We start from the raw sequence: 26,622 nt of genomic DNA, 5'->3' as shown, positions 1-26,622 counted from the left end.
TGATTTGAGATCGATCTTCTCATTTAACTCTTGGTTAGAAAGCCCATTTCCCAAAATCCCCAGCCAATCCTTTAGTGGTCACTCCATGCTGGTGCTTGATATTGGGCTTATAATACCACTAGCATTATTCCATAAGCCTATAGCTGATGCAAACTCAGTATTTTCTAAATGGTAGCAAATTTGGTGATAGAAATGGCCAGGAGATGGCTTCCAGCTACTTGAAGTAAGACCAGCTCCAGCTGAAATGGGCATGGTGTGATGTACAGTCCTAAAATATTCATTGGTTATTCATTATTGTCTTCATCATGTCACAGTGTGAAATGCTGATATGCTATGACATTTCACTTGTTCTGGGTTCTTAGTGCACAATGTTAGCTTGATGGCAGGGCCAACATCAAGTGCCAAAGCACATGAATTATGAATCAAGAACGCTTCCTGTTTCGATATGCCACATCTCTAATCATATTCCCTGATTCTCTAGAATGATATCAAGCACAAGAAGTCACATGCTGCAGACACCATGATTATTTTACAGCATGCATGTCACAATCCAAACAGACATATGCTTTGAAGTGGCCTTCCTCAATCCAATCACTCTTTGACAGGACTGTTGGGTAGCCTCTTCTTCGCTTTTAAAGGCTTCCCCTACCTCCCCAGAGAGGGGAGGAGTGGGCGACGCTGGCTAAAAATAGATCTCGTTGAGAAAGGATGAATCAACACTGCACCTTATGCTTAATTAAAGATTAAAGAGAAAGTGCTTGCTGGCGTGGAGGTTTCTCAAAGCTTCACTTTACTTCTCTGATTAAGGTTATGTAACACTTGTTAATAGTGCATGGGCCATACTAAAAAAAAAACGATGACATATGCCAGTGAGGCAAAATCAATCCTGTGATGACAGATTACAGAAGGTTTTGTATTAATTTGCTGCTCACAGCTGCTAAATCACTTAAATCATCCTGATTTGTGCAAAATGTATCTGAATTAATAATGAACCCGACATGAGAATGCCCGAGGATCTGGCCTAAATTTGTCATGTGTCTGAAGCACTGAGAAATGGACTAACTTGCTCTACAGAATGACCCCAACACCTCACCGGTTAACATGAAGACGTGGTATGTTTTCAACACAATACCTGTTGATGTGATGTTGGCTTCCTGTCGAGCTGTTTGCTGTTTTATTTTGTTGTTGCTGGCCTTTGTGTATTCTTGCAACTTCCTGTCTGTTTCAGTGTAAGCCCTGCATTGATTCAATTTGCCCATCACAGTGTAAACACTTGTAGTTATTCACTTATCTACATGTCTTGTATTTGGGGATTCTTCAAATCTCCTCACAATACCGGAGTTTCGGTCATTTAGTACCAGAGCCAAAGTAGAGCAATTTTAATCCTCTAATGGAAAACAGTAGTTGCTAAAAAAGTTAAAGGTTAACCTTTATATTTTGCTAGAAAAATTGAAAAGTGGGTGAATTGATTTATTGAAATCTGCAAACATACATGGACTCCGGGGAATCCATGACTTCTGCCACAGCGTGTTTCTCTATCCAGGTATGCTTTTACTGCTTTGGCAGTTTGGGCATCAGAGCAAACAACGAATGATGCCAGTCAGATGTTTTCCAGGCGGCACTGATTGGTGGATCTAAATCTGGTGGTATTTTTCTGCAATCATAATTGTATAAATTTTGACAACCTCTCCAACACCACTGGCTGAAAACATGGCAGACCCCTCAACATGTTTTAGAGATGTCTGTATACAACCCCTGTTGTACTTTTCAGCTTTCCTCCTGTGCACATACTGATGACCATTTGAACCAAAAATGTCAAAATAAGATTTATTACTTCATAAGATCTGTTGCTACTGATTTACAATCCAGTCTGTTTCCTTCTTTAAGAAAGTTTTCTTGACAGCTACGCTCCAGTGAGGCCATTTCTGATGAGGCTTCAGTGAACAGTAGATGGATCAGCTGAAGGGCCAGATGCATCTCTGAGGTCCTGTGTCTTTGCTGGATTTTGTTTAAGGCCATGGCTTTCTGATGCTGTTCATCTGCTGTAGATAGTTTCTTGGGCCTGACACCGACCACTTTCAAAAATCACTCTATAGAATGAAAATGTAAAGAAAATAGTGGAACTTTTTTGGGACAGTACATATCAGAGAACGTTATTTACAATTCAACAACAGGTGGTAGCATTTTGTTTTTGGTCATTTTTTTCTGGTAAGTAAATTTTAGTTTAGCAGCTGGCTATTAGCTGATAACTCTTCAGGTCATTGATTCAAGTTTATCCAATTAAAACAACAATAACAGCAAAACAAAAAACAAACACAGAAACCAATGGTGATTGTTAGATGGTTACAGAGATTAAGATTAAGAGTAGTAGTCCTTGAACTTTTGGTTGACTTAACGGTGGCTAGGCTAGTCTTTTATAGTCAGAGCTAGCTATGTCTGTGAAGGTTCTCAGTCATCCAGGTCATCGTAGTCTAAGAAGCTTGAAAAGAAAAGCATCTGGACTTCTTTAGGTTTGAAGACGTTTCACCTTTCATCCTAGAATCTTCTTTAGTTCTAAGAGCAACTGGTGGAGAGTCTCAGATTTTTAAGCCGAGCTAAAAAGAAAAAAAGCTGAGCTAGCTAGTTAGACCCCAACCTTTAAGGGTTAGGGTTTCAGACAATCTGAGTTTGGTCAGCTGTAATATATCCAATTCATGCAGCAGATGACAAACAAGGGGGAGATGATCCAGAGGTAGCTGAAGCCAAAATCAAAATCACAGCTCCTCCATCTTGTTAAACTTAAGGCAAATACAGCATCCATTAGTTGGTGTTTATCTGGCCCCAGCTATGCAACTTCCCCTCAAATCTCATTTTTATACAAGAATCCTGAATGGCGATTAGGTGTAATGGGGTGCTGGCTGCCACACTCCCCTTTGTATCCTTAACTTTTTTCCGCTTTACTTTGCCTTTGACAAAAACTGTGCAGAAATGAGGCAAAAATAAATAAATAAAACAACCGACAAAACCATTTTCTATGAAAAATGTGACAGAATGATTGTTTGTCTGGATTTGATCTGACGTGTCTCACCCACCACTTCTGCCTCGACTCCCTCCTGACCCGGAGCGTCCCCCTCGCTCCCTCTCCTTGTTTGTCTGTCTGTGTCGTGTCCTGATTATACGAGTGGGATCAGGTGCACAGGAGATGAGCAGCCGGCTGCCAATCATCTCCAATCATCTCTGCCATAAACCACACTGCCACATCATAGACTGGGATTCACAGTTAGCCTTGTTCTAGCCATTCTTTGAACATCGTTGCTTGTTAGCGCTTTTTGCCTACTCTGCTTTGCATCTGCGAGCTCTTCCTCCCCCTGCCCGACTCCTGCCAGTGCCAGAACAGTAGGGAAGTGGCACAGCCTCTGACCTGCTCTGCCATTTCCTCAAGCACGACTCGGCTCAGCTCCTACAGCCTCTGGCCCTGCTGCTTCCTTCTTACAACTCAATTTGTTACTACATATATCCTTGCTCACCTGTGATTGTCTGTCAGGATTTTGGCTTCACGAAACAAGCACCATGACATAAAGCTGAAAGGATCTTTTATGGATCTATGTCGCTCGATTAGATTGCAGATAATGACTATTTTACAGCATAAATAATGCAGGCCGAGCTTGGAGCTTGGACTATGGTTTTTAATAGATTTTGCAAAATGCACTTTTTCTACAGTTTTGCATTAAAATATAGATGACTTCATTTCAGCGAGGAGCAGCTGGAGCTTATCATATCCTCCTTTAGGCAGAGCCCAAGCAATTACTCAACCGTAAACTTCACCCGTGTCTGCTGCTCTCCTCGGGTCATCAGGTGGATAAATGGAATAAAAGTTGCTTCATGAGAAAGCAGAGGAGATTAGCATGGATATTAACTATAATAAGTTGTAGAGAGTACAGGATTCTCAATGCTTTTCTCTGTTTGCTTTCTTCTCATCTCCAACAGTCTCTCTGTCATAAATGCGAGGTCTTCAAAGTCCTCCAGCTTTTACTCTTGGCTGTCTTTATACATGTGTTGTGGTTTTCAGTCCTTCCAGATGTCTATTGTTTTGGTGTGTGTGTGTGTGTGTGTGTGTTACAGGCAAGACTTTGCATTTTTTTAACCCAAAAGAGGTGCCTGAATTAAGGCAATAACACTTTTTAAGCATCCCTTCTCCCCAACTTTCTCCATGGCATCTAAAAAAAAAAAGAGGATAAACCCCCCCCCTGCACAGTAGGCTTTAATGAAAAATTATATAATCTTCTTTCACCTAGATTGGCATCTTCATCTTCAGCTTTATTAAAAAACACAGTCTTATTCATGAACCCAGCCAGTGGGAGTAGTTGTTGAGCAAGGAAAAATTGCACACATACACCCACTTGGGAGCCACCTGGTACAAATACAATCTTGTACTTGTGGCAAGCGAGCCGTGAAGCCTGCTCACCGGTGCAGTCACAGTCGTTTTTGGAAAAGGGAAGCACATTTCCTTTTAGCGGTGCTAGACAGAGTCTCCTATAACTTTGAAGTTATTGTTGTCCACTCCTGTAAACCTGTTTAGCCTCCACTCTAAATATCACATCTCAGTGTACCTCTGCTGTGACAGGAAGTGTAAGGTGGATGTCCTGACCTTAAGCTTGGTGTGTAGTGACTCATGCAACTTATTTAGATGAGTCATGTGTACTGGAGTCCACACCTTTTCAGATCACTCAAGCCTAGAAAATACCTTGGAGCAGCCTGTTCTGGGGGCGTCTTGTCCTTACGGCCAATGGGCTGCAGTAAAGGTTAGGTGAGGATGAGTAAGAACCGAGGACTCGGCTTTGGATCTTGGTGTGTGCAGGGAGAGAGAAGAAAATGGGCACAGAAACGAGTGAGTCAGTGCTTGGACTGTGTGTATAACAAAAGGCTGGAGCACAAGGAGACAGCTGGTGAAATTATAGATCTCATAATATATTCACTTGCTGTGCAGAAAATGTAAAATCTCCAGAAGCCTCTTGCTGCGGTAGCTGTTAGTTTCCACGAGCTATGAAAGCAAAGCTCAATGTGCAAAGATGATTTTTGCTTCACTCTTGGATGATCAGGAAGCTCCTGAACAGCATTATGTTGTGATATTTGATAGTGAAGGCCGCAGCGAGTCCCTCCTTAGCCCAGTTGTGCATTCACCAAGCCCTGGCCCTCTCAGTATAGTTTGGCTTTCTTTTTAATAATAATATCTAAATATTTTTAGTGATGAGCCAGTAATTGAAATCAATTTTTACCATGTAAAGTGGATATGAAACGTTTTTAATACCTGTAAAAATGCAAAAATCCAGGTTTCAAGTTTTTATTTGTCATATACAGGTAACAATGGCTCATTACTACCTGCAATGAAATTCTTAGGCTCAGTGTCTCCTCAATTTTGAACAATGAAAGGTAAAATTGCACTTAGATGAAAAAAAAACTGTATAAATAAAGAAGATATATATTTATAAAAAAGAATAGAATAAAAAAATATAGAGTATTAAATGGACTGCAGCTGTCACGATCCTGGGTGTTTTGAGTCCTTCAGGTTTTCTAAGTTCATTTCTATTATGCCTATAGTTCTTTGTTATTAGATTCCCCTTGTGTCCTCAACCCCTGTGTTAAGTCTCCCTCGCCCTTCATGTGTTTCATGCAGTTTAGAGTTTTGTTTTGCATTGCCGTTGATTTCGCCTTTTGCGACCGTGGCTCAGGGGGTTGGAAATCGCATCTGTAACCGGAAGGTCGCTGGTTCGATCCCTGGGCTCTCTGTCCTGGTCGTTGTGTCCCTGGGCAAGACACTTTACCCTACTTGCCTACTGGTGTTGGCCAGAGGGGCCGATGGTGCGATATGGCAGCCTCGCTTCTGTCAGTCTGCCCCAGGGCAGCTGTGGCTACAACTGTAGCTGCCTCCACCAGTGTATGAATGTGAGAGTGAATGAATAGTGGCATTGTAAAGCGCTTTGGGTGCCTTGAAAAGCGCTATATAAATCCAATCCATTATTATTATTATTATTCATCATCCACAATAAAAATACCGCTTTGTGTTAAAAGTCCAATTTTCGTTTTGCTTGTCTGCATTTGGGTCCTCTTCTTCACTCCATACAGTCTGCCTCAGCCAGACTGTGAATGTAGCAGCTGTAGTGCAGAGGCAGTGCTGTGTTGACTGTGATGTAACTATAACCTGCACATTTCAATGTGTACATGCCTTCCTATTGAGGCTTTGCAGACGCAAAACTGCTGACTCTGTGACATTAGGCTGTCGGTCATTTTGGATGTGTGACCGTCATGGTGACAGTGCAGGGTCGAGTGAATAAGGCCTCAGTTACACAAGCCTAGAGACCATCTGGCAACCATTGGTTTTGAGGCAAAAACATAAATTGATTGATGGATTGATGGAAGTTTGCTAAAGTCCCAGTCGCACAAGGATACAGAGGGTCAGTGACTCCTGGCCACCACCTGTCGCTAGGGGAAAAAATATGCATTCCCTAGCCTGTTGGGAAAAACCTCCTTGTGATTCCTTTAGCCACTAGCATATTGCTGTCCATATTGATGGACTTGAGTGCAAACACAGTCCAGCTGCTCTCTGAGTTGTTGTGAAACTGTGAAGTCCAACACAAACTGGAAAAGGCAACGGTTCAATCACAAAGTAAAAGATGTGCTTAATGAATCATGCTGGCTGCAGTGCTGCCAACATGCTACTTTAAAGGTGAATTGTCTTCATTTCCAGATTGTGTTGCACTTTTCACAGTTTCATGACAGCTCGGAGAGTAGCTGGACAGTGTTTGCACTCAAGTCCATCACTTTACACGTTTCCCTAGCAACCAGTGGTTGTATTACATCCGATATGGCAGGGAAATTGTGAGCAAAGTGTGTATTATGTGGCGAACCTCCATACTAAGTTGCATCTTACAGCAAAGAGTTTACAAAGCATCAAAAGGTCTCAGTCAGGAGAAGGGTACAAAAGGGCATTAAATGTCCTGTGGAACACAGTGTAGCCAGTAAATATGGCACAAGAGTGGCATCACCAAGAACTGGATGCCCCTCTAAAATTGCTGAAAAAACACAAAGAAACCTCATCATGGAGGCTGCAACAGTCCCACTGTATCATTAAGGAGCTCCAGGAATTCACACAGTTATTGTTTACTACATGGCTATGGGGGAGTTAAAAAAGGGCTAAATTAGCACCAACATACAACAACATACTGCACATCAACCCTCCTGAAAGCAAGTGGGTAAATTTGTTCTGTCCTGTGAGACTGAGTTTCAGCTTCTTAGTCATAACACCTACAGAGATGTTTGTCACAAAAACAGAACTGCATACAGTACTCATGGTGAAGCATGGTGGTGGCAGCATCCTGGCATGAGTTTCTTCACCTGGTGCTGGATTTTTGTTTAAGGTGGAAGAAATGATCAGCAGTTCCAAAGACTTATCAATTTAGACACAAACCTTCAGGGATCTACTAGAAAGTTGAAGATGAAGAGGAATTCCACATTTAAGCACGACAATGGCGGATTAACACAAACCACAGGTAACATTCAAAGTGGGAAAAGTTCTAAAATGATTTATCTGGGACTAATTTCTTTAAAACACATTTTAGTGAGGCATGTGCAGACTTTTTATATCCACTATTCTTACTCAAGACTGTAAAAAATGGAAAAGGCATCTTGATGTCGCCCATCATGGAAAATCTGAACTCCACCTTTGGAAGCCTCAGGTGACAATATTTGAACAAAAGGGTGAAGATGTCATCAGGAGTAAGCACCACCCAATTTTATGTGTACTGAGATGGATAACTGGTAATAAGTGCTAAGTGCCTGGCTAATAAAATAACAGCTCACAATTCCATTTAAAAGCTCACACACTGCAGAGAGCTCCAGTGCAGTAACCTATGTCGGCACATCTGCAGCCATGCACCCAATTTTCAGTCTTGCCAAAAGGTTCAGTTGTTATGATGGAGGAAAATATCTGAAGAGATTAAGACTATTTTCTTATATGCACTTATAAACACAAGAGTGTTATGGCTGAACTTGGCCATTTTATTCAGCCTCAAGTGGTCACTAGAGGAACTGCAGTTTCAGACCTGTTCCTGTCCTTATTTAAACCAAATTTACATTTTCCACCTGCATAGCTTTATATTCATTTTAAAGTTTCTTCTAAAAAGTAAAACTCCAGAATTTATTCCAATTTTAACCTGATCCAGGAATGCATTAGGACGCATGAAAGTATAATCATGTTTGACAAGAAAATGAGAGATGTGCTTGAAGGTTGTGCCAAATTATCAATTTAGTGCTTCTTAATTAAAGTACATGTCAAGACTGAGAAGGCTTTTGAGATTTTTGTGTATTTTCTTAAGCGAAAATCCAATTATTTGTTTTGTTCAGAAATAACTCACAGCCTCCTCAAAGAGCTCAGTTTTCATGAAATGACAGAGGGCGCTTTGATCGTGTTTAATAGGTAATGTTACGACAGCAAAAAGTGATGACAAATCCCCTGAAATAGGTTTTAAAAATTAAAAACAAATGCCCCAACTTCAAAGATTAGCAGGGACAAACCAATATCACAGATTACTTTTGAGAGAAGCTTTTTCTTAGCACCTTTCTCTCTTTTCAAATTATTTTCACACAGCTATCAAATCAGCTTAAATGCGTGTCCACTGTATGTCACTGTTAAAGTGAAAGCTTTCACATGCAGTGCCACATGAATCTTAGAGAGCAGTTCTGGTGTCTGCACATCATTATTTCTAAAGGCTGTTCATTAAAGCCTGCCTGTACAAAGCAGTGTTTTCTTCATCAGTGGGCTGGCATGTTTTAAGAGGCTCTTTTCATAGTTGGCTGCAGAAGCTGTAATGCACCAACACGTGCCTGCTGGCCTGGTCTGCCTGCCCACTGGCTTCAAAGCGCTGCTGTCGCCTAATGGTAATGAATGCAGTGTGTCTGCTCGCTGTGCTTGCGAGCTCACTGTTAATCCATTCCAGTCAGACTCAGGTTACAGTCTGCCGTTGCTCTGCTCCCCATGCAAGAGAAGCTGCCAAGAAAGTCAGTTTTCCTGGTTCAGCGGCCTGTTGGCTGTGCTGAATCTCTGGTCACGAACCCTCTGCCATAACAATGTGTTTGTTACCCTGGTCCTTACCAAAGGAATGCCTTTTTAAATCCAAGACAAACACTCCGGCCAGCAGTTAGAAACAGAGCTGAACTCGCTGCGTTATTCTTCCACAGATCCTTGCGACACCATCCAGGATGCCTGTGGATCATATGGAATATATACAGTTCCACAAAGAAAATCTTTAACCACGTAAAAAAGGATTGATAAAGACATCAATACATGAGTAGGCCATTTCCTGCTGGGTCATTAATAAACCACTAAAGGAGTCCTTTCAAAAGTGGCTTTGTGTGGTCTGTCCTCATTGGGTCAAAGCAATCTATTTATGCTTCGTCCTCACCCCTGCTATCTCCTTTAGGTCTCCAGATAAAAGAGGGCTCATTGTGAACAAAGCAACTGCTTTGACAGAGCTTTGGGCACCTGCAGCGGATCAAACCGTTCTGTGCGCTCAGGTTCGATAAAACGGGGACTGCGTGATGGTGGGGGAGGCCACTGTGCCTACACGTTAGGAAGTCTATCAGCTGTACATGCGTCCTTTGATATGCAATTAAAAAACAAACACAAAGAAGCGGCAGCAGACAATGGAGACCTCATGGAGACCTCGTAATCTCCATTAATGACAACAGCAGCCTCCACGTAAAAGATATTTACATCCACAACGAGAGCATGTGCTGCCAGAGATGGTGCGATAACTTCTTTGAATGAGGCGTTGCTATGGGAATATGACTCACCACAAGTCTTCCTGCCTTACCTGTGGCAGCTGCACAGCACTCATGAAAGCTATTTCATGCTCCTTTTGTTTGCCAACCAGCAATAACGTATCATTATCAGATGTCTGCGAAAACACAGCGAGACTCGGGTGTCTAAAAAAAGGCTACTCTCGCAAGTTTGTTTTTTCCCCTTCTGAACATGTTTTACTGACTTTACAGCGAGGCTGCGATTGTTTTATAATCAGGCAATCAAACGATGACGACGACATCCCTGATTGTGTAACGAGGGGCTGAAGAAACCGACATTTTCCTGCGTTCGCTTTGGTGCTGCGTTTTGTAGAGACGTGATCATTTCTTCTGAATCAGTCAAAGTCTACCCTAGCAACGATCTCAAACTCTGCGAGGAGTCTAGTACAGCATCTGACTTTTATTTAGCTACTAAGGAGCTGAAAATAGAAATGTTAAACATAAATACAAATCTGGCTTAGAGGACATGATGACTGATTGACTAGATGGCTTCCAGTTGGACTCGGAGTTAATTACTTTTTCTTAATTGTTTTTATGATTGTTTTGTTAATTTTGAATCAGTAATGAGGTTCAGGAATTACACTGCAAGCTTGGAATTAATCACCATTTTTGACCTACGGGATCTGAAAATGACCTTCTGCTCTGTAAGAGCAAGCAAGTCCCATGGAGCTGAAAATATCTGTGCTTGATTAGTCAGGTCTTGTGCTCAGAGGTTGAGTTCTGTGTTCTGCTGCCTTTTAATGACTCCTTACAGGCACGCCATGTACCTCAGGTATGGAAAGATGCTGTGGTGGTCTCTGTACTTAAATCCAGGTAAAACTAATTGATTTCAGGCCAGCCACCCTTAGATCAGGGACAGTGAAACTGATGAGGACAAACGGAGCATGTGCCTGAACCCATGCAGTTAGCTTCTAGACCACATAGAGGAGCAGAAGGTGCCACAGTGATCTTTTTAAGCCTGATTGTCAAACACTTTAAGGGAAAAGTTGCTCGTGTTCGATTACTGTTTGCTGATTTTTCTACAGCCTTCAGCAAAACGGAGCCTCATCTTTTAAACAGAACATTTCAGCCTGAATAATGGATTTTTAATGAACAGGACTCACAAAATCCAGATTAACGGACTCCCATGCAATAGAGTCTGCTCCTCGACTGGCTCCCAACAAGAAAGCGTGCTCTCGTCGTCGTTGTTTATCCACTACCCAAATACGTGTAACAGCAGTTATGAAAATAGGATCATTTTAAAGTTTGCAGATCTATTATTGTTCTGTTAGCCATGGTCCATTCCTCTGCAACTTTGTTAAATGGTGTGATGACTTCTATCTTCAATTACAAATCTGAGACCAAAGATGTGACTTCCATTAAGGATCTGATCTGTCTTATAAATATCTTGGAGCTGTTATTAATTTAAAGTTGAACTTTGAGCCAAGTTGTGTGTAAGAAAAAAAAAAAGCCGCCAGTGTCTGAAGTTTGAAGAAACATATTTATTTATTTTCAGACTGACAAAACCGCAACGATTTCTATTTTATTGTCCTTTTACTTGGTGTCATGGTTTTAATACTTACCCGTGAACAACAGAAACTCACTCAGCGGTGAGCAATAGCTGAACCCAGCATCTCTGTATACCACACAGTTACAGAGGTTGGCTGGTTCAATTCTACCAGACAGTTTTCAGCCTTTGCAGAGTGATTTTCTTAAAGACTTCACAAAGTGCACAACAACATACAAAACTGCATCGTTCCATCAGCCAAAACTCAGATGAACAAATTATTTTTGTTGTCTTACATGTTACAGTGTAAATCCTTTATCATAATTTATTCTATCTATTCTGTTTTCTATTGTAACTGCATTTGTTTTGGAAATGTGCTCGTGAGGATGGATGACTCATCTGCTGCAGACCAAATCTACATACAGGAACTAATAAAGTAACGTGAACCTGAACCTTTCAAAGTGGTTTTTATATTGATGTTTGACATAAATTTGTGTAACTTGATGATCGTATGACATGAGCACTGATCTTGATCAGTGATCTTAATGTATTGGTTAATGGGCTGATGTAATAGGAGCTTTGCAGTTGCTGAATGGAGTAAAATATAAGACAAAGATTTATGTCATATACACCTACGTGTGAATGCAGTTAATAAATCACGTAATTTAAAGATAATTTCAAAGGAAAATTAGTCATGAGGCTTTTAAGGTTTATTTATTGAGTCTGGCAAAAAAATGAAACAAACACCAAGTGTGAGCTGATCGGAATTTTAAAGATCTAGTAGCTGCAACTCTTTTAAAAAACGAAACATTTTCTGCAACCAGCTGAATGTATCCCAATAATAGTGTGATGAACAGTTTGCACTGCTGCAACTTTAAATACTTTAGCAGTAAGCTCAACAGGTTTCAAATGTAAGCCAAAGTCATCAGCATATTGTAAACATGCTCTAACTGCAGCATAAGAATCTGTGAAAAAGTGGCACTTCCAGATAATTTTAACCCTTTCACGCAGAGTGGTCACTACAATGGGCAGCTATTCAAAGGCTGTTTTCTTGCATTGGTGTCAGTGTTGATGGTATACTTGCACATAAACCATACATTAGACACTGATATAGATGTATGACGTGTTTCATTGTAATTATTGTTATTTAACCCTGTCATGCATGACTTATAATTCATGCACGACAAGGTTAAAACAAAACTCTCAACATAACCTGCTCCGCATCATTTACCATGTCGATCTAGCCAGGTGAGATAGCCGCTTTCATTACACTGAAAATTCTGACTTTAGGCTCAAATTAAGTCGCTAACGCAGGGATCTCACTTCATTTCACGCCCCTCTGAACCTCTTCACTAATGTTTAAACTGCTGGTTCTTTTTTAACATTGGATTTATCTAAATTAGAAGCTGTGCAGGACGTCAAATTCATTCAGTATTTATTTTGTAACTGTAGCTAAGCAGTCGTTAGCAAGGATCTGTGTCTATACAATATATGTATGCTAATATATGCTAACCAAGCTTGCTATCATCAGCTGATAAATTAGCGCTCCATCCTCTGGTCCAAACATGTTTCCATAGCAACCTGGAACTACCCAAAATATAAATATCTGATCTAGAATCCAGTGGGTGACGTCAGGCTGTCTACTCCCATCCTTTTTTACAGTCTATGTTTTTTTTTGTTGTTTTTTTTTAATATTTGTTTTCTGATCAATATTGCTGCTTTGTTTATCAAATTGCCACTGGCCTGCTGTCAAGTAAACCAAGTGTCTGTTTAAGTAAAGTCTTTACAGCTGATTTTAAGTTTGGATTATTTGTATTGTGGAGATATAAACTGCATTTTAAGGGAAAATAAAGAGGTATGTTTCTTCCTCTGCAACTGCTAAGCTGATAAATATGAATTTATCAGCTTAGCATAATTAAATTAGATAAATATGATTTTTTTATATATATAATTGAAGCTATATTTCATGCACCAGCAGGTAAAGTTACAAAATGAATATATAAAAAGACATAAAAATAAGAATATTATTCCAACAATAATGACAATAGAACAAAAGTTTTAATGTCACTTTTTACAACATCTTTTCTGAAGGTGCAACACACTGTCTAACAGACAAACTGCAAACGGCGGTGCTTGTCACCATTAGATGTAGCGCAGAAATGAACGCGCGCATGGCAGATGTTTGAGTTCGGTTTTGTTTCTGTGTGGCGCTTCAGGTATGTTGTCATACACTGAGAAGTGTGGAGGTGGCCCATCTGTCACAGCACTACTAACCCTGTAAACAAAAATCCCGAGCTGTCATTCACTGCACGCCCACGCTCTTTTATTCTCACTGGTTACTTCTCAGGCAGGCAGCGCCCATGAAGGTAAAAATAAAAACTCCCCCAAACATAAACAATTCTACGTTACATATACAACGTTGAACAAACTGTGGTTTGCAGAAGCTGTAAGAAGTGAAAGTCATAGTGTGTGTAAAGATTAATGAGCTGTTGGAGGCATGAAAAAATAAATAAATGCAAACCTCAACATGAAATTCATTTGTACATAATGAATCATTGGAGTATGAGCGTGATCTTCCTTTAAAGGTTAATAACTTCTGACCTTGTTTCTAACCAGCTGACCTATAGTTAATATGAACACAAACAATTAGCTGGATATTTATTTATACTGATGTTATATCAATTTACTGTATACACACGTAGATGCTGAATAGGTGTGTATGAAATTAGGACCAATCACGTAGTTATGCAAGTCCATTTTCCAAGCTGTTAAAAAAAAGATTTTAGATTGATAACCATTCGGTGTCGCTATCATTTAGATTCACTGCACATTATACTATGCAAAAAACAATTCATCACTTCTAGTAACTAACATTGATTTGTTATAGTTAGCTATGGATTGCAGCTGCTAGCAGGAACTGTTCTGAGCAAGATTAGAGTTTAATGGTGCGTTCAAGTCCTGCAACCAAGAACTGCACATCCAATGTTAAAATATTAACATGGTTTCAATGCCTCCTTCAAGGATGTTATAGATTTTTATTGATTAGGATTACTCAAAAACTTGTGGTTGGTTTTCCAGGATTAGTTTTTAATCAGATGTTAGGAGTTAATCTAGGTCCAAGAACGTTTATTGCGAAAGTTATGACATGGTTATAACAACTAAACAAAATTGGACAATTTTGCATCCCATCTTCACAAACGCATATCAAAGAGCAATAAGAAAAATCCAGGCAATCACTTGATGTTATCCCCGGGCCAAGATTTCCACTATCTGAAGGGACTTTTCAGCCCTGGCAGAGTCAAACTGCTCTTATTTCCAACTAGATTAAAACATTAAAACAAGGTTTTCAGTTTATATTCGGTCCCAAGCTCACTGCCTCATAAACCTTATCAGCACAAATGCTACAATAACAGTTTATTATTTTGGCTATGAATGAAGCCGTGTGTTCCCATTTTTAATAATACCAAAACTGACCAAAAGTTTACTCACTGTTCTGTCTAATCAAAGTAGCTGTGAGGAAAAAAACAGGACGTATCTTTAAAGTTTATGATTGTTGTACAAAGAAATGCAGTTTTTTTTAGTATGGTTAACATGAGAGCAACAACCAGTTCAATCTGTGAATATTTTAGCGGTTCAGTGGAACACAGTAAGGATCTGTGGACTGCTTGATCCTCTTTATTCCATGTACCTGTCCAAAAGCATCGTGTTACCCTCTACTGTATCTTGTGCTGTGCCTCCAAGACAAGACATACCGACTGCTGAGTTACCTAACGCATGACCTGAGATCCTCCCCCTCTTCCTTCCTGTCCTCAGGCGCTGCTCTGTGCTCTGGGGACGCTGTAAAGGCAGCGTATTTAAAAAGGCGCAGCACAGCTTCTGGATCCAAGTGACATCAGGTACTTGTAGGGCTGCAGGGGGATTTCATGACTGCACTGAGATCACACTTTTTCTGAACATGAAGCACTTCTACTGGCTTGAGGTGATCGTGATATAGGCCTTTATGAACGTCAGACAATGTTGCATAAGATCATTGGTTAATGGAAATCTGAAGAGCTCTCAGAGAGCTTTTTGTTATGAGGCTGAGGCTGTGACATGCTCACAAAGAACCAATTTTGCTCTCAGTGAGCTCACTTTCAGTCTTGCCTACGCTGCGAAAATATTCATTGTGTTGTTCTATATCGGCACTGAAAGCCCATCTTGGTGTAATTTAAGCCTTTAAGCACCACATGTACCAAACAGCAGTATTACTTATTTGATATGAGGATGTTTTGTCCAGATTTGATTTGACATCATATCTTTAATCTGCACATTTTTTTTTCAATTAATCCATTTCTTTCATGCAAAAGAAAAATATGAAAGAGAAACCATCTCGCAATGGGTCCCAACAGTCAGACACTTGTTTGTGGATGTAACCTACTTACAGTATGCACTCACTGGACACTTTATTGGTTACACGTTTAACTGCTCCTTAATATAAATATCTAATCAGCAATTCACCTTTCAGTAATTCAAAGCAGTTAGTTATGTAGACACAATGAAGGTGACCCGCTAAGGTTCAAACTGAGCAGGGCTGGTCCCACACAACCATCTCTAGGGTTTAAAGAAAATGGTCTGAAACTGGAAAATATCCAGTGATGGTTAAAATACCTTACTGGTGATTTCAGAGGAGAATGGACAGATTGCTTTGAACTGAGAGGAAGGCAAAGGTAACTAAAATAACCACACCTTACAACCGAGATACAGCCAACCAATCCTTTTATGATCACAATGTACATATCTTCTGATGTCTACTTCTAGCAGGATTACAGAGCATGTCACAAAGCTCAGATCACTCTAAACTGGTTTCTTAAACATAACTTGAGTTCACTGTATTCAAATGTCCTCCGCAGTCACCAGATCCCAGTCTAATAGAGCACCTTTGGGTTGTGGTAGAACAGCAGATTTACATCATGGATGTGCAGCTGACCAATCTGCAGCTATTGTTTAATGCTATCCTGACAATATGGACCAAAATCTGTGAGGAATGTTTCCAGCACCTTGTTGAACTTGTTCAGTAAAGAATTAAGGCTATATCTAATAAAGTGGCTGATGAGTGCAAGTGGTGGTTTCTGCCACAATAGCCTTATTTCCTTCAAGTTGTAAAACCCTAGCTGAGATGTGTTTCAGTAAGACTGATGCACATGTTCAAAACTTTCTTCATATTGAAAACACTTCACTTTGGGGATAACTTCCATCTCAGCTGTGTGAAAGCTGTTGGAGCAATTCCTCATGGAGATGCATCGACCATTTTTCTAAATAAATTTGACTCTTTTAATGTCACTCGCACCTCCTCTGGTAATCAGTCGAATGTTTTATCCCATGTAATGAAGCAGGTGATGCCTCACGATGTCCTGACCCTCAGACTGGAAACTTTTACTCGCCCACGCTGAACATCAGAAGCACAGAATACCCTCCCACTCACTACACAGAAATGAAAAATAAGCTAAAGGACCAATCCTGTCCTCTTGATTCAACCCACCTACATGTCCTCGGGTGTTTTTCTCATTTTACCTCTGCTTTTTCTATTTTCTGATTATTTGACGGCGAGCATCACACAGAGCCACTGTTTGCATAGATCCTTGTTTCCAGTAGCCGATGCCTGGCACCTCCTTCTGTAGCAGGTTGCGAAAGACAGCGGCGTAGGTGACCAGTCCATAGCCTGTTATGTGTCTCAGCTGAGTCACACTAAGAATTTATGACTGCAGTAGCCTAAGCTAACAGGGTGATCATCCTATCAAACAAAAATATTGTGTGTTTTTTTTATTGTGTGTTTACTTATTGTTGTATCTGGAAGCAACAGTGCATATCCAGCCCATCCCATCTGCTCCCTTACATTTACCTTGTGGCTCATTCTGACTCACACATTCAGAAATGAAAATTTACTGAATGTTGTCTAAACTCTCGGGGACCAGCGTCCTTTTTTATTGTGAAGTTGGATTTGTTTTACAGTCGATGGTGGATAATTAGAAGATTTTTTTCGCACTGTTTGAATGCCTTCTTCTAAACTGCTAAAAGGCCTTGAGGCATTTTGGAGGAGGGGACAACAAAACAGCAGTGGATGATTGCTTCATGTACATAAATGCATCTTCTCAAAGGAATGTCATTTGAGGCTCTGAAGCTGTTCAGGGCTTCCACTATGATGCATCAGTTGTGTAGTACAGCGGTGCAGAGAGTTATATTGGAGGTGACTCCCATCAGGGCTATAAATAGCTTTGCACTTTCCCCCCAGGAGCTCAGCTAGCGCTCTCCCAGGCATTTGATCACTTGTTTGTAGTGAACTGACATCACCCACTTCTGCCTTTTTCTCACTGACTTTCTGACTCCTGCATATAAACACACGCACACATACACACGCATACAAAACGCTGTAGCTTAATTATAGCTTGAATACAGTGCTCATGGAGACCTTCATCAGCTGCTGTGATGATGATGATGATGATGCCTTTGAGGGCAGATAGTTTGCCTCAGGGTTTCCCTAAACTACGCTACTACACTTACTGATGACTCACCTAATCGCTTAAGACTCAACTACGACTGCTGCGAACAAAGCCGTGGGCACAGAGTAAAGTCAATTCTCAGATACAGCATCACTCTTTAATAAATAAACTGCTGCTCTTAATTGGAGGGGAAGGGGATTCGGGCACAAGCCTCATAACATGTGGGAGTATGAAGCGAGTGAAAACGAAAAAAGATACACAAAAGCCCTGCAGGCTGTGTCTGACCCCGGTGAGTCACTGTCTACGCGAGCTTCTGCAGAACTGAGCATGACTCAGTAACAAGCACGAACATTAGTGAAGTGCACTTCTATTGCTGGCTACCTTACCTGGAGTTTTATCTCATTTATTGGAACACAGAGTGCCGCTTGTACAGTTTTTGCTTTTTGAAGTGCAATTCCCTTTTTCCTTTAGACAAAAATGCCTCGCTGAGATGTTACAAAAACACCGAAAATTGCAGAATGTTGTGGAGACGGGGTGACCACGGCATGTCCCCTTGCACTTAATCAATTTACACTTTAAGAGTTTTTAAGGCAGAAACAACTTTGTTAATGGTTAGTAAACTACTATGGTTATTGACCAATTTATGGGCAATTATAAAGTCTGAATTCATATAAAAACAGACCGGTATTTAACTAACAACATGATGTAAACTGATTAAAACTTAATTTGATTAACATTCTTGTTTAAATGATTAATAATGGTTGTGAACCCAAACTTTGTTTTATTAACACCAGTTTTTAAATTGTCAGGCAGTGAAATGTTCCAAAAGTTACACCTTTTGACATAACATTTAACCCTGTAAGCATTTATAAAATACTATAATTTATAACTAATCGCTTTATTAAACAGAGCACTGTCGTCCTGAGGTTTAAGGAAACCCCCTTGTACCTTGACATTAAGAAAGACTTATGGCTGTATATATAGCAAATGTTTCACTTACTAATGATTTAAAGCTCCACCTTCCAAAGTCATTAACATGAACAACTTCAGTGCGTCCAAAATAACTAGCTAAAATGGATTATAACACTATCTTCATCCATTGAAAGGTTTGCGAACTGACAGAAGGCTGACAGAGGGGGAAGAACTCATTTTCTTAATTAAAGACATATTGCTTCTGTGGCCGATTAGAAGTCAGTAGATCCAGGATTATTTAACTTTGAGTTACATACGTTATTAACAAGATTATTGCCAAATTAATAAAAGGACATAACCACATGGACTCCCGAGAGACAGCTGGTGTTTGATCTGCAAAGCAAGGGAATTTCAGTGAGTCTTTCCAAGTCGGTGGGAGAGTGGGACCAAAAACACAGCAGGTTTAAACAAAAATAAAAAACACAGTTTTCAGGCTCAGTTAGAGGTTTGATTGTGTGAAAATTGGTGCTGTATAAGAATTTACACATATCTTTATTTTGGATTTTAAAAAAAAACAAATGACAAAAGTAAACGTTAATTTTTCTTATTCTGTGTAGCTTAACAGTCCACGGGTTGTGTAATCAAAATATATTTAAAGTGTCTAAAGTAAATGCAGGCATTATGTGATGCATGATATTGTATGTATCATATGCATGACGGTACTATGTCTGATGATTGATATGTGTATATTTTCTCTCTTGAATTTTGCACCTATTGATGTTTTTAAGTACTTATGTACTGCTGGTTAGCTTGAGCTGTCATACAAACAAGTAACTATTTTAAAATTAATAGTATGGAATACAAAGTGCAATAACTGCATCTTATAACATAGAAAAGAAAACTTTGTACTGTGGAGTAAAAGCAAAAAGCCGCATAACATGAACATATTAAACATATTAAGATAAAATTGTGTAAAGAAAAGGATATTTTACTGTTACTGCAGCAATTCGTGGCAAATAATTGTATCTTCGTATATTTAAGTCAAATTTTAGGCGAAAATCCCGTTAAAAAGTGACATTCTAACAGTCCTTCCTTCAAACTATTTGTTTATTTTTGCATCTACAGAAAATATGACACGCCAAATCTACGCGCGTAATAAATAATTCATATGAGCAAAAGGGGGGCGTGTGCACCTTGTGCCATTTGATGACGGCTGAGCCGTTTCCCATTATTCAGAAACACATGCCGGAGTTTATCTGCGCCCTTTGCCTCCACATCCACGCTGATTGGGAGCAAAGGGCGATCAGTGCAAAACTCGACGGTGAATAACTGAAGCGTGACGACTTGTGTTTGTGCTCAAGTTTGCTCAAGGTGAGCCGAACGAGGCATCGACAAAGCATGTAGGAAACGAGGTGAAGCTTGGGTTCATTTTTTCTGTGAACAGGTTTTTGTTCAGTCATTCATCAACTTGCTTTTCTCGGTGCCCCACAGATCGCTCTCTGCCTGATGGCTGTTCCGTTGGCGTGTTGTTCAAACTGTCGTGGCTGCTGAAAGACGTGACCCCCGCGCATCGCAGAGCGCCACACGCGCACCTGTCGGATGTAAGTGGGAAGCGGTCGGTGAGCTTATAGAGCGAGAGGGGGAGAGAGAGATGGTGACTGCTGGGTTCAGCACGCTGGATAGCGCTCGAGGAATTTGGAAAGTACGGCGGCGGCGCGCGCGGACGCACGAGGATCTAAGTGAAACGAGTGCGTGGAGCCGCCGGGGAGATGAGCGACCATGGTGGATTTGAAGTTCTCGTTTGCAACAACAGGCGCAGGTAACGTGCGAGTGGACTTTCTGGAGTGAGACATGGACTTTGCTGAAGTCATTTTCGCTTTGTTCATCGTCGTGGTCGCGATCGTCTCGCTGTTGTCCAACTTGTTGGTGCTGCTATGTTTCGTCCACAGCACCGAGATACGCCGACAGGTGCCCGGTGTTTTCACCATGAACTTGTCTTTCTGCAACATACTCATCACTGTTTTGAACATGCCGGCCACTCTGGTGGGGATTATCAGAAAGCAGCAGCCCTTTGGAGATTGCGTTTGCCACACGGTGAGCTTTCTGGAGACTTTTCTCACCGCAAACACCATGCTGAGCATGGCGGCTCTCAGCATAGATCGGTGGATAGCGGTCGTCTTCCCGCTCAGTTACTCCACCAAAATGCGCTACAAGGACGCACTGATCATGGTGTGCTACTCCTGGCTGCACTCCTTTACCTTCTCCCTGACGGCGCTGCTCTTCTCCTGGGTCGACTACAGCGACGTTTACGCGTCCTGCACCTTGCAGCCGAGCGAGGAAGGCAGCGACAGGATTAAGTTTACAATCTTCACTATCGTTTTCCACGCCACCAGTTTCATTCTGTCCCTGCTCATCTTGTGTTTCACCTATTTGAAGGTGTTGAAGGTCGCTAGGTTTCACTGCAAGAGGATTGACATTATCACCATGCAGACTCTGTTCCTGCTAGTCGATATTCACCCAAGGTAGTTCACCTCGTGTATTGTGAGCATGATTTCTCCCGGTCTGTTTTGACAGTGGCCTTGTGGCAAAAAAGTCTAAATGTTCTTTGCTGTTTTCAGCGTGAAACAAAGATGCTTAGCAGAGCAAAAGAGGAGAAAGCAGAGAGCCACGAAGAAGATCAGCATCTTCATCGGCTCATTTATCATCTGCTTTGCTCCTTATGTAATCACAAGGTGAGTCAACTCATACATAATTCAACTTACTGCAAAACAACTGCTTAAGAAATAACTGACCCCACACATTTGTAAAATAATACATCTTCGACGGCATTTGACTAAGTAAAAAACATTTAGCCAGCATGTTGAGATCTGCATCCACGCTGATCAGCTTTGCAGACCTGTTTTCTTCACATGCTAATGCAGTACAAACTCACAATGTCCGATCAGATACAAGCAAACAGTTTATTCCAAGCTGACAGCACACCGCTCATAATTTCAATGATCATTTCCTTAAACTGTGATATGGCTCATTAGCCACCTGTGCTGCGCTGTACATAAACATGGCAGGCTACTTCCAGTGAAAGACACGCATTAGAGTCTAGGACAATAGATACAGTTCAAACAACCAAAGAGGCTCCCAGAGAAGCGTGGAAATGCTTTAGTGGGCCACAAATCGCCCAGATGCGGTGCTGATGATCCATCAATTTGACATTTGTGGTGTGCTCATATATGGAAGGGAAGAAGGAGGACAAATTAGCAAAGAGCAGCATTTGAGGTGGAGTAACCCCCCACTGACCGTGCCTGCCCACAGGAAGTGTCTAGTGTGGCAGTTGGCACCTAAGCATCCAATTATGATAATTCATACGCATATTTTATCTTTTGTACTTGTAAAGTAGTCTTTGCCTCTGTGGTATTTTGATGGTCGTGTTTGATTTCACTGTTCCACATCCCCCCTGACCAGAAGAATACAGGAGACTGTGTTAGAAATGTGGAGAGGCGCTCAGCTGTGTGGTTTAAGTTGAAAAAGGCAAAACCCTACACTGTGTTTCAAATACTTTAACTGATAATATAGTAAGTAAGTAAATAAATAAATAAGAAAATGTAATCTCCACTGGACAGAAAAAAACAAAAGAAAAAACTTCTTTATTGGATAATTTGAAGCGCCTTAATAAAATCTACACAATATCTATGGTCATATGTAATGCCTTTAAAAATGATAATTTCTCCACCTTTTTTAATGTTTTGATTTGATGTTAACGTGGCACTGAGAATGCTTTAGCATTTAATTCAGTAACCAACATAAAGATGTGGAAACTATCTAAATATCTGTGCAGGTTCTCAGCAATCCGGGTCATAGTAGTCTAAGGAGCTTGAAAAGAAGGTGATGGGACTTGTTTAACTGAAGAAGATTCTTAGATGAGACCAGGCATCTTCTTTTTTAAGCTCCTTAGACAACTATCTAACCCATTTTTAAAAAAAAAAACATGTGTCAAATGAGACCATGTTTTGAAATCTATCTGTTCATTTTTAATTTGATGGGATCAATATGTTTAAAAAAAACATTAACTGGTGAGACAGGGACACGTCTGTCCCTGTGCTGCTTCAGAGTTTCTTCTACATGCTGTAGTTTTCAAATGTATTTTTTCACCTGCTCAGCAGAGTATCCTTGATCAAGTCTCTCCTGTGAGAGTTAAACCTCACAATTCCTTAAACACGATGAGAGTCTTCATGGCCTTTTTTGGGTATCTATCTATATTTTGCTTTTGTTTACTGGCCTCTTCAGCCAAAAAAGCTGAATTTTAGGTTATTAGAAAGTAAAATATAAAAATGCATTCAGTAGGAGGACAGCTTAACAACTGGGGCAATTGGAAGGTTATTCTTGGTATAATATGACAAATACGCCACAGTAAATAAGCCTACTGACGTTTTCTTTCTTTACTTAGGAAACTTTGTTCTCTCAAAATTTATAGTAACATTAACATTTTGGCTTTTTTTTAAAAAAACTTTAATCATAAAAATAAAGGGTGGTTGGTCTGCAGGGTAGCCAATCTATCATCAGGACCCCTTTACTGCAGAGTCATACTGTTAGATTACACACACAACACAATTTTGGTGTTGTCTTGGTGTTATAATAGGTTGCACTTTCCCTGAAAAGGACATTGTCTGTGTGGCAGCATATGTCACTTTGAAACTTGCATGCATTATTCAGCATTAGTGGGTCATCATAAATGTGCATAGTACTCATGTAGTGTGCACTAATGCACCTTCACACTGTCAGAGACGACAGCTTTTGAAGTGCGCTCTGATAACAGAAAGCAATGATCCTGTCATAGTTCTGAGACTTAAAGACACAAATATACATAAACTGAGGCTCAGTGGAAGGAGAGGGCTATTTATACACATGGGGTAAACAGGGACGTGGAAACAGCTGGATGAAATGAAACAGGTGAAAACAATCAAGACAACCAGAGGGAGGGAGTAAAGTTCAGATACAGGAGACATGTTTCAAAGAAAAAAGAAAGAAATAGCAAAAGCTCCAACCAAAAACAGGAACAAAAAATACAATAACAAAAATTCTGAATCGGATTTTACAGGGAAAATTCAAATCTAGATACTTTTACTAAGCAAACTGAAAACAGGGCCAAGGCCAGGGACCACAGCAGGTCTTCTTTAATCCAGAGGACACAGCATCTGTGATTTAAAAAAAAGTCAGATTTAATTGAAATAAAACAAGAAAAATGATCAGTTTCATCAGCTAATATTTTGTCTGTGTGCTGTTTTTTTAGTTAAAAATAGCTTTTGATTATTAGTTTTTGTTAACGTTTCACACAGCCTCCCAACTTTGGTCGAAATGGAGTTCTTTGTTTGGTTTGTTTTTCATTTAGGCATTTAAAAATCTGCCACACAGTTCCTTTTGATCATTAATAACACGAGTGGTCTGAACATAACAATCCGAGGTGAAAAAATGATAAAAGATCTTCTTCTTTTGAAAGGGCAGAGTTATAAAAAAAATTTCACCACGTTACACCTACCTTTGCAAAAGAAAAAGAAAAAGAGCACACAATTGCATTTCCAAGCCTCTTTTATGATCATTATAGAGTACCTAATGTGTTAAAGGTTTTATGGTCAGTCTTACCTAATCATCTGACATGACATCAGGACAAATCTCTGAGTGGCACCTTCACTAAAATGCACTCTGTTTAGTCATGTTTCTCCTGATGCCCCTTCAGGTTGGCTGAGCTTCTCCCGTTCGTGGACGTCAACCGCCACTGGGGAATCATCAGTAAGTGCCTGACATATAGCAAGGCTGCGTCTGACCCCTTTGCCTACTCTCTCCTACGTCAGCAGTACAAGAAAGTCCTGGTCACCGTCGTCAACAGGCTACTCCGACGTGACCTGTACCCTTCGTCTGGCCATAACAGCTCTTTAGACACAGAGAACGACTACTGTCTCCAGAGGATCAGTTAATGGCAAATGCAGGACGTGACATATGCACACGCTACAGTGCAGGCCAAAAATAAAGGTTGCCTCTTGCAGAAAAAAAAGGTGGGTGGAGAGAAAAAAAGAACAGGAGAGAGAAAGAGAGGACAGGTTATTGTTAGAAAGAGAAAAGAGAGTCGAAAGATGGGACAAGGAAGTGGGTGGAAGGTGAAGAAGAGAGCAAAAAAAAAAAACCATAAGGAAGACGGTGGGCGGACAGGAATGAAAAGGTGGCGATGTGGGGGAGGATGAATGGGCAAAAAGATAAAGAAGAGATGGGTAAGACGACAGATAGGGTGGAGACGTTGGGGAGTGACGGCAAACAAGGGATCTGTGATTCATCAGGAACAGCATTCCCCAGAAACCACACAGCCAGTCTATTTCACCGAATAAGTCATTGGCTCATCTAAAGTTGAGGGGACAGCTGGAGATGAGGTCCCTTCTTCACTCTGAGCGACATGTAAAAGGTGGCCTTCCTCTAACTCCAACAACTTTAGAATCATTTCAAACCTGTTCTTGCCCCACTTAACATCGCACACACGGAGGCTGGTGGTCGATAAGCAGCCGAGCGACGACGGGCAAAGAGGGAAAGACTTTTGTTGCTCCTGCTTCTGTATAATGTCCTGTCAGTGAATGGATGCAGACCTAAATGTGGAGGCTCAGCTGCTGCACATTATTGCCATGTTCTGTATTGACTGTGTTAGACTACTTTGCAGTGTCATGTCAGTCACTTAATATTGATGCACTTTGTCTAATTCTCTCAGAGATGCTATACCTAAAGGAGCCAAAGGCATTTGACATTTACACCCTAATCTTAAAGGATGAGTCTGGTGAGAGGCTTTATTCTTTGTTACTGTCACCAAAATCAATTAGTTGGTCGGTTTCTCAGTATTTTCCAACTTCCCAAGCATCCCTGTTCTTTGAATTTCTCAAGTATAGACAGCAATTAATGTGCATGTTTAGACTATTTCCATTAATACACAGGTCAGTCTTTAAAAGCTTTATTTATTTATTTTTTAAAAATTGAAAGTTATATTTTGTATACATCACACGTACAATGAAATATGCCAAGGCTTTGTTTGTTTTCGTTTTTCTAATTATGTTTTATAGCTCATGAAAATCACACATCCAGTACAACATTCACTAACGTCAATCATAGAATTATTTATGATGGAGAGATGCCCGACTTTTTAAAAGTATGCAGAGGTGATCTGTGGCTCTGCTGAGGTTGTTATTGAAGCGGGGCAGGTGCAGGAAAAAGAAATCAGGATCTCCATGAGGCTCGCCAGCAGATGAAAGCTTGATGCGCTCTGAAACCTCCTGGTAGATGCTCCTTTTACTTTGGACTTCATAAAACACAGTGGACCAACCGTTAATAACAGCAACCCAGTTCATCAAGGACTGCAGAAGCTTCACACTGGACTTTAAACACTCCGCTCCACTCTCCTGCAGGTACTAGGACTGAGACTTTCAAATAACATATAATATTTGGGGACATTTCTTTCCCAGGTAAGATACTTCTGACATCTCTGGTTCAGAAGTGGCTTGATATTAGGAATCAAAGTGGTAAATGCTAATGGACTGGTTCTTGTACAGCACTATTCTACTCGACTTGAACACTCAAAGCTCTCTGATCTAACATGCCTAATTCAACCATTCACACCCATTCATACAAGCGCTTTTTTTCTACACCTAAGTGCTTTCTGTGTAACATTCACATACATTCACACTCTGATGGATACATTGGAGAGCAACTTGGGGTTCAGTATTTTGCCCAAGGATACTTGCACACTTGCACACAGACCAGAGCAGCCAAGGATCAAATCACTAACCTTCTGGCCACGACCAGCTGACATTTGCACGCGGTGGCCCTTGATGCCAAGTCACCAGCCTCAGTCCACTTCTTGTGAAGCTCTTGAATTCTTGAATCGACTTT

The 26,622-nt window shown here is 40.6% G+C and overlaps 1 protein-coding gene across 1 annotated transcript; it reads left to right on the top strand.

The window, feature by feature from the left end:
- The first annotated feature begins 19,960 nt into the window (after positions 1-19,960).
- Positions 19,961-24,788, top strand: LOC102198312 (G-protein coupled receptor 26-like). Its single transcript, XM_005749756.1, has 4 exons — positions 19,961-20,120; positions 20,200-21,230; positions 21,327-21,440; positions 24,437-24,788. The coding sequence occupies exons 2-4, from the start codon at positions 20,560-20,562 to the stop codon at positions 24,672-24,674; spliced, it is 1,023 nt and encodes a 340-aa protein (XP_005749813.1). The 5' UTR covers positions 19,961-20,120; positions 20,200-20,559; the 3' UTR covers positions 24,675-24,788.
- Positions 24,789-26,622: the final 1,834 nt, after the last annotated feature.

The sequence above is a fragment of the Pundamilia nyererei genome, unplaced genomic scaffold (assembly GCF_000239375.1).
Source record: "Pundamilia nyererei isolate P.nyererei 1_Seehausen unplaced genomic scaffold, PunNye1.0 scaffold00254, whole genome shotgun sequence".
NCBI classification, from domain to species: Eukaryota; Metazoa; Chordata; class Actinopteri; order Cichliformes; family Cichlidae; genus Pundamilia; species Pundamilia nyererei.
This window is presented reverse-complemented; position numbering and strand designations above follow the sequence as displayed.